This window comes from Tenrec ecaudatus, chromosome 12 (assembly GCF_050624435.1).
Source record: "Tenrec ecaudatus isolate mTenEca1 chromosome 12, mTenEca1.hap1, whole genome shotgun sequence".
NCBI classification, from domain to species: Eukaryota; Metazoa; Chordata; class Mammalia; order Afrosoricida; family Tenrecidae; genus Tenrec; species Tenrec ecaudatus.
This window is the reverse complement of record NC_134541.1, coordinates 23,771,886-23,780,998: the sequence shown is the minus strand read 5'-3', so window position 1 is coordinate 23,780,998 and position 9,113 is coordinate 23,771,886. Positions and strand designations below refer to the sequence as shown.

General features: G+C 54.1%; 1 protein-coding gene across 1 annotated transcript; it reads left to right on the top strand.

Moving 5' to 3' along the window:
- The first annotated feature begins 670 nt into the window (after positions 1-670).
- On the top strand, positions 671-4,319 carry ADIG (adipogenin). The gene is made up of 2 exons (XM_075527933.1): positions 671-797; positions 4,204-4,319. Exons 1-2 carry the CDS (start codon positions 671-673, stop codon positions 4,317-4,319), a joined length of 243 nt encoding a protein of 80 aa, XP_075384048.1.
- Positions 4,320-9,113: the final 4,794 nt, after the last annotated feature.

The window sequence follows — 9,113 nt, the reverse complement described above, 5'->3', positions numbered from 1 at the left end:
CCGACACTGATCTACAAAGTCCTCCTCAATTTCACAAAACACACAGTGATGCCGACTGCAGGAGGAAAGCCGAATCAGTGAGCAGGTAAGCATCTCAGCGCCGGGAGGGGTCTCCACTTGGCTTCTCCAACACCCAGGGCTGCATCAGGGTAGGTCCATGTGGCTTCTCAGGGATTTCTTGCAGGAAGAATTGAGCCTTGCCAACTGAAGCAGGGAACTGACTAGGGCAGCTACACTCTGGTCCGACCATTAAGAGAGCAAGAGATCCAAGAACTAGAAAGGCGAGGCTTACTGATCTAATTATCTCTTTGCCCTTCACTTAATCCCACATGTGTTTATCGGCCAGGTTGGCACAATAAACCTTAACTATATTAGTATTATTTCCGTCTCACAAGCAAGAATCAGGGAGGTGTCTCATTAGCCCACCAGCAGCTTAGCTCGGATCCCAGACCCAGGCCTGCCTGCCTGCCTAGAGGCCTCGGCTTTAGGAGACCTCAGCTGAATTCCCACTGCCTCTCACCCACTTGTCCAAAACAGGGCGCCCTCAGGTCTGCCCTACTAGCTTCACCTGAAGGACACTGGCTTCCCTGTTACCTCAGCCCCTTAGTCACAATGGGGCTGAGGGCAGTGTGTAACCTAGCCCTGGCTGGTTGGCCCCCACTCATGCACCATGAAGTACCCGCTGGTGCCACTGGTGAACGACCTCACCTTTTCCTTTCTGGTTTTCTGGCTCTGCCTGCCTGCGGGCTTGCTGCTGTTCCTGTTAGTCATCTGGCTGTGCTTCTTACTTGGCCAAGGTGAGCCTCCCAGGCTGGGCTGTGGGGGCCCAGCAGACCAAGAGCTCCTGGAACCCTGGTAGAGAAGGGTTTGGGTCAGGCGTTCCCACTGTGGCTCAGATAAAAGCCGTCCGTGCAAGAGGGACATACTGGGATGGCAGTGAAGGGTTCATAGTCCAGGGTCCAAGGTTGAATCCTGGTGGCGCAGGGAATTCCCGAGTTTGACCTCGAGGAAGAGAGAGAGGTAGTGGGGGCAAATAAGTGCATACAGTGTGCGTGCGTGTGCACGCTGCTCGGTGGTTTTTCTGGGGAGGTGACTTGGTGGGTCTTTAGGACCGCCACCAATACACCTTGGCCTGGTGTTAATGGAAAAGGAACGGCAAAGAAAAGGAGGGTGAGAATCCATGTCACTGAATGGCATGTGCATGTTGGGTTGGCGTTTTGTTCTGCTCAACAACAAAAATAAGTGAATTTCTGAAAATAAGCTATGTGCCATTGAGTGGATTCTGACTCCTAGTCACGCTATATGGCAAAGCAGAGCTGCCCCAGCTGGTTCCCAGAGCTATGAACTGCAGAAGCAGAGACTGACCCGTAACTGTGTACCAGGCCCTGTGCTAAAGCACCAGAGTACGACACGCATTCTTATCTCACGTGCACCTCAGAATAACCCTATGAAATAGTCACCCCTGTCTTAGAGTTGAAGAAAGTGAGACTTAGGAAAAGCTAGCTGGCTGGTGTCTGAGCCGTACTCTTCTCCCCTAGAGGAAGCTGGTGAGGGCACCGGTGCTGTGCGGTGGGTCGTGGAAGCCTCAGCAGGTCAGTGCATGGCAGGCGCCTCGGGCTGGCACCCAGCAGGTCCTTGGAGAAGACTATCTCGGGTGGGATTTTGTCTATGGTGACTTGTGGGAGTGGCTTTGCCTGGTTTCTCCAGAGCAGGGCACCCCCACCCCCGTCCAGATCTGAGGCTCACTCCCCCCAGCAAGGTGTCCAGGGAGATGGCCACAGCTTACCCTACCCGGCCATTCTTCCCATTTTCTCTCGAAAGGCTGTTCACTGATGTGGTGTTTTCGAAGAACTTTTCTGAGTTTTTCACCAAAGTGAACCCCCCCCAGGGTCCTGCCTGCCTTCCTGGCACTCATTATTACTGTGTGTGTCCTGCCCGTGAGCCAGGGCCTGTGGGAAGAGGGTCTCCAAACACCTAGCCTTGTGCTTTTCTAACTTCCCCTCTGAGAATCTCTTTGGCCTGGGATCCAGTTTGTATGAGTCACAGGCTTGGCGGGTCCATGTCAGGGCAGGAGACTGGCCAGTGTACCTGGTCTGATGGCCTTTACTTTATTGACCGAGTCTGCCCCATGGTGGTAATTCTCACCACATTTCACACTTCTTTGTGATGCTCTTGCACAATCAGGAGACTGCAGTACACCATAAACATAACCTTCATATGCACGAGGAAACCACAAACAGCGTGGCTTGCTTTATTGCAGTACGTGCTCGGTTGCGGTGGCCTGAGATCAAACTGGCATGTCTCTGAGGTATGAGTCTCCTGTAGTTGAGTCCGAGGGCTGCCGCTACAAGTGACCACGGATGGGTGATTGAGACCACAGCACCTTCTGCTCGGTTCTGGAGGCTACCAGTCCAGGGCTCAGGGCCCCTCGCTCTGAAGCCTCAAGAGTCTGGTCCATGCGGACAATCCCCGTGGCTCCTCAGGCCTGTGGACCCCTCAGTCCAACCTCTGCCTCTAGTCATACAGCCTGCTCCCTTTGGGTCTGTCGTATGAGGACACCAATTCTATTGGCCTTGGGATGACAGATGACCTCGTCGAGGAGTCCTGCTTAGCCTAATGGTTAGTGCTTGGCTGCTAAGAAAAATGGCTGTGTGAACCCACCCGGTGGGGAGACCCGACACCCTAAGAACCTGCTCCCATAATAACTACAGGCGGAGAAAAGACATGTGGGACAGTTCTGTGTCACATGGGGTGGTGATGACCTGGAATTGACACCTGAGAAGACCTCATTCTCAAACAAAGTCACAGTCACAGGGAGCGGTGGTGCAGACTTCAGCAGAACTCTCTGAAGAACCCAATCCAACCCAAACTGAAGGAGCCAGTGAAGCGGAGGGAGGGAGTGTGGTAGGTGAGGCCCTGGGCCAGAGTGGCACTCTCCCGGACTGATGGAGGAAGAGAATCCGCCTGGCAAGACTGATGTACTAAGCCCAGGGACAGCTGAGCCCTCAGAAAACCGACAAGTGGGATCTCATGAGGAGAGGATGAAGACCTGGGTCCTCTTCTAGGAGGAGGTCCCCTGATGTAATCCCCTCTGTGCTTCAACAGGAATTTTCAGAGGGGAGCAGGGGACGCTCCGGAGAGGTGGACTGGGGACTGAAGCAGACGAAGGCCCGTGCTGCAGCTCTGCAGTCCACACTCCCGCCTGGACCAGGTTGATTGAAGCCCTTCCCACCCCACATGGCCATCCTTGGACAAGATTTGAAATGCAAAGCTGCCTTTGAATCTCTCGACTTCAAACTCACCCCCACCCCCGCATTGGGTTGATTTAGCCCGTGCGAGGCCTGTGGGAGCGCTGCTTCAGTTCACGCTCCTCTTAGATGCCATCATTGTGCCCCTTGTACAGACGAAGAAGCCGGGGCTTTTCTAGCTCCTGCTCTTCCTTGGTCTGCAGTCTGAGGGCCGCTCTGCACCCTCCTTCACTCTTCTACAACCCATGAAGCAATACAAGACTAGAGTGTGAAAAGTAATCTCCCCCACCATCCTTCCCAAGACAATCAAGGTTAGCCAGGTCAAATGCACACTTTGTAACCTGGGAGGCTTGCACAACAGCACTTCTGAGGAGGAGGGTCTGTTGCTACCATAAACATCCCTCTGCAGCTTGCTCAGCATGCATGCATGTCAGAGACCTGCTACAATTCTCTTCCTAGTTTCAGGGCATGCCATTGGGTGGAAGGGACCAGGTCTCCAGGAGGTGTGGGTGTACCACCGTTCAGTCAGTCAGACTTCATGCGTGTGTAACCACAAGCCGGAGCTGTGAGGATCATTGTAAATGATATTAATGGATATTGATTGATGGTGAGCTGCTGAGGAATGGAGGGAGGCTCAGTGATAAGGCTTGTGTCCCCTCAGGACTCCCCCTTGGACCTTGCCCAATACAGGCAGGTCATTTACTAACCTCTAGGGTCACTCTCTAGTAGATGGGCTTAGCCACTTAGGAAGTCACGAGACAACCTTCTTTCTTGGCCCCTGGCCACCCTTTAAGGGCTTGAAGGCTCCCTGAGACCTGATCTTAGGTCATGAGTTGGACTAGATCCCCCTGACTGCAGAGAAGGCTGCTGGGACGCCAAGCCCTAGGAAGGGGTCCTTTTGGGGTCAGAAGTAGGAGGCGGTGTGACCACCCACTCTTGTCTCCTACCCCCACAGATTCAGAGGAGGATGACTCCAGCTTATGCTTTGATTGGGAGCCCTGGGACAAAGGGCTGGCTGAGTTTTGCTGGGAGGAGGTGCTGGATAGCCAGGAGGAGGAGAGGCTCCTCTGATGAGCCCATGCAGCCAGGTGAGGCCTTTCTTGCTGTGAGGGGGTGGCTGGGAAAGGCAGGCCTTAGAGAGTGTCCAGAGCCTGGTTAGAAAGCTTCCCGCTCCCTCTGTCATCCTGGGGAAGTGGTACCCTCCATGTTGGGACGCTTGCCTCCTGGGCCCAGTTGGAGAGCCGCTGTTTCTGCTAGGCTGGAGGGCTGGTTGCCTCTGCCATGTTGGCGGATCAGCCCTCTGCCCTGAGGAAACTCCGCCTAAAGGCCCCCTCACCTTACCTGTGGGACTTCACCTCCCACCTCTCTCCCAGCGCTCACTGGCCTCTTCACCACCCAGACCGCCACTCACGCGCATCTTCAGGGTCTTTGTCCAGGATGTTCTTTCTGCCTGTGAGTCCTCTCTCCCAGACATCCGCAGGGCCAATTGTCACTTTCAAGTTCTTGCTGAAACCTCACCCCCAACAACAATATTTAATACTGTACTCTCCACCCCTCTCACGATCCCTCCACCTTGCTCCATTCTTTCTCTTTCCCTAATGCTTACGTCCATCTGGGAGGCTAGGTACTTTACCTTGTCCACAGATGTCTCTGGAACACCCAAAGTAACCCCTGACACAGGACACAGAAGCACTGTTTGGAAGAAATGACACAGCCATGTCAATATCCATAATAATGTAGTGGATGTTTGACCAGTAGCAGGGCTAGTTATAAGCATTTCCCTTTCAGAAACATATGAAATCCTCGGAAAAGGGTTTTCTTCTTAGCTCCATTCCACAGATGAGGAAACTGGGAAGCACCCACATGGAACCCCTAGGAGCTCTCGTTCTGCCAGTGACCCCTGCATGGGGCCCCTGACCTCCTTTCTGAGCTCTGTTGTCTGTCTGCTTGTGACTTGATCCCATCCAGAATGGATTTCTCGATGCACACTGTTCCCCAACAAAGCAAAATACAGGGGCCCCAATCCTTTGGCCATTCCAATAAACAGTACCACCAGTGATCAACCCGGCTGCTCCTAGGAGTCTATCTCCATGGATGCTGAGCCCCTTTGTGCCCTTTTCACCTGCTCCACACCCAGTCCATCGGCTGGACCTCCAGAGGCTACTCTCCATCTCTTCTGCATCCACTTCTTGCCATCCCACTGCCACATGACCCCTCAACCCCCATAGGTCACAACTTGAAGTCCCTGCCATCTGAAATGGAGGGACAAGGTGAGGATGAAGATGCAGGGACCATCACTTAACATCAGTTAGGCCGGGCCCTGACCTTTCGGGCTCACACATCTTAATGGTTGAGAGCCCTTTCCCCAGGACAGCACACTCTGAGCTTCGTGTCCAGGGAGGGCTCCATTGGTGTGACCTGGGCAGTCGGACTAGGCCCCAGGCTCAGAAGGCCCCACATGGTTTCATATCCTGCAGCTACTCCTGTTGCCTTGGGTTACTTTTCAATAAAGGGCCGCACGTGTTCCTTTGATGAGGAGTCTCACCAATGATGCAGCCATATCTATTTGTGTTCAGTTGGTGGGAGGAGGAAATGGGCCTCCTAGGCTCTGCTGCAGGTCCCTTCTCCCATGAAGAGAGTTCTCCTCCCACCCCCACTCTCCACCATATCACCCCCAAACCCTCCTAAGACTCAACCTCCCAACTTTCTTTCAGCCCTGATTTCCTGGAGTCAGCTGGGCTGTGGCAGGGCTGTGTGGACAGGAGGGGCCCTCCCAGGGAGATGGAAGGCAATGGAGCAGAGGGAGGAGCTCCTTTGGCCCTGCCCTATCTCCCTGCTGGATGGACACATGGAAGCCCCCAAGGAAACAGCTGTGTTTTACCACCACAGATGGTCCGCCAGACAGCCCAGCCCAGGTCACGAAGACCCAGTCAGCAGCCACATGAGGAGAAGGTGGCTAACTGATTTCAGAAGCAGCCCCAAGACTGGATGGGGCCAGAGGGTGTGGGCTCTCCATTAAAGAAAACAGGTATAAGAACCCCCTAGTAAACTGGCCAGGCCTGACTCAGGTCCAATCATTCAACAAACTTTGGAGTCCAAGGTCCCAGCCCTGGCACCTCGCTGAGATACCCATTGCCCTTTCCTGTGCATCTCCAGCCTCTTCCCTTCTTTTCAAAGGTGTGGGGGCCAGGGTTGTGTTGACTCTCATTTAAAACTCACTCTGATTAGGCTTTAATTGATTTTAATAATGAGAGTTTCTGTTTTAAACACACGTGTGTATATGGAGTGTGTGCCACATTGCCTGGTTACGAGGGAACGCAGGTGGAGTGAACACTGCCTGTCGGGCGGCACTCTCAGCCGGGCGTTCCATGCATCTCAGGAGGCAGGGTGATTGCTGATCCCTGCCTGACCATTGAGAAAACTGAAGCGCTGAGCAGCCAGGTACTTGCTCAGAGTGATTTCAGGCCTTCCTCCCCAGGCTGGGCCATGGAGATGAGGCAGGAGGCTTGTTAACCAGGCCTGGAGAAGACTTGCCCTGCTGGGTGCCACTTGGGGATCATTGTTCCCCTCCTGGTTCTCACCAGCCACACCCCACCTCTCACCATTTACAGACTATTCCGATGTCCAAGGAACAGGGAATGGAGCCCTAGATTCATCTCCCAGGCTTATGCCTCCCCACTCTTAGCTAGCAGGATCCATCCCATGCACACATTGGAACATGCTCTCCATGGCTCCCTGGAGTGGGAGCCCAGCCCACGCAGGAGTAGAGAGCACCCCATTTGCTGAATGTGACTCCTAGTCTCACCCTGAAGGCTGAACTGAACACCGTTGCAGCCAAATGTGCGTCGATATTTCATATTTTGCCATCCAGTTGACTTTGCATCTGTCAGACCCCCCTGCCAAAGGGGGCATCCATACAAGTGCCTGCTTCCCGCGCCCTCAGCTGCACTGCACATGACCCCCCCCCCTGTGCACACTGACTCTCTTGGACCCTCACACACCTCTCAACCACACTCGCCCAGCCTCACACACACACACATGTGCCACACAATCTCTCTCTCACACTCATTTATTTATATAATAAATCGCCTTATTGGGGGCTCTTGCAGCTCATAACAATCCTTACATCAATTGTTTCGGACACATTTGTACATGTGTTGCCATCAACCTTTACGAAACATGACTTTCCGCTTGAGCCCTTGATATCAGCTCCTTTTTCTCCCTCCCTCCCCATCCTTCCCACCCTCGTGAGCCCTTGGTAATTAGAAATTATTATTCCATATCTTGCACCATCTGCTGTCTCCCTTCACCCACGTTTCTGTTGTTCATCCCCCTCGTGGGGGTGGGGGAATCACACACTTTCGTATGCCACTGACATGTTCTCTCCCACTGACGCATACATGCTCACACTGCCCGTCTCTAACACGTTCACACAATCTCAGACACGCACACACTCACACAATGGACTCACAGCCTCACACACACTGTCTCACACGCTATTCCCTTTCACATGCTAACACCATATACTCACACATGGCACACAGTCTCACACACACACGATCACACACTGTCACCTCTGTGTACATTCATATAACACACTCCTACGTTCACACACGCTCACACACACACATGGTGTGCTGGGGCTGCTGACTCTCAGGGGGCCTGCGCTGGCTCACAGACTTCTCTGCTGCAGCTCCCTGCCTTTGTCTCCCTCCTCCCCCACTGCAGGTTCTGGGAGTCTCCACGGACTGCCTCCTGGGGTGTGGGCTGGGCCAGGCCCCCCTAACCTGCCCTTGTTCAGTTTGGTGCTGACCTAGAAAAGCCAGCAGCCACCAAGTTCCCTGGTTCCCAGCCACTCTGAGGAGCCCAGGGGTGCTTGGACATGAGTGAGGAGGCACCGCTGGGCTCTGGTGCCTTGGGGCCCAGGGGGAGGATACCTGGGCCAGGAAGCAGGCAGGACAGCCCCTCTGAGCTCCTGGCAGCTAAGCAGTCCTGGGAGGAGGGAGGGGAGGGGAGGGGAGGAGGGAAGGCCTACCTGCTGCTATCAGGATGGAGCTGAGACCCTAGACCAAGAGGCAGAGTGAGTGAGTGGTGTGTGTGTGTGAGAGAGAGAGAAAGAGAGAGAGAGAGAGAGAGAGAGAGAGAGAGAGAGAGAGAAAACATGTACCTAGTAAACCCACTCTGTGCTCTCTAGCCACAGATCCCTGAGGGTCCCCTCTTCTGCACTTCATTCTGCTGAGTGCCACTGTGGGGTGCCAGCCCCAGGCCTTGCCTTCGTGGACCCTGACAACCGCCCTGTGGGGAGGCTATAGTTCCATCTTCCAGTGAGGCCCAGAGATGGTTGATACTTGTCCAATGTCACAAAGGCAGCCAGAGCGCTGCCCCTTTGGACCATCACCATCTAAGGTATGTTTCTCAAGCTCCACAGGGACACACACACCTTTGCCACCTCTTGGTTTCCCATGATGCAGCTGACGGTGCTACTGCCGTTTAAAGGAAACCTACCTGCCCATGTCTTCTCTATCCCAAGGAACACAGGGGTGGGTATGGTTTTGCTGGGAGGACAGTCCCTGGTCTGAGACTGGGGGTGCCAGCAATGCAGGGTTCCTCAGGCTCTTGAACTGATGTCTCATCCCATCGACACATCCAGGCACACCTGCTCCCCTGGGCCCACCAGTCAGGGATCCCAATGCAAGTACCTCACCCTCCCGCTAGCCTCAGGGTCTCCACCTGCTAATTGAGGCAATGCCCTTCTTACAAGGTGGGATGGATGAGGAGCTTTGAGCACAGGCCGGCTAGCACCGTTCAAGTTGCTCGATAAATTACATTCTTCCTGAAACAAACAACACCTGGAAACAAGATACT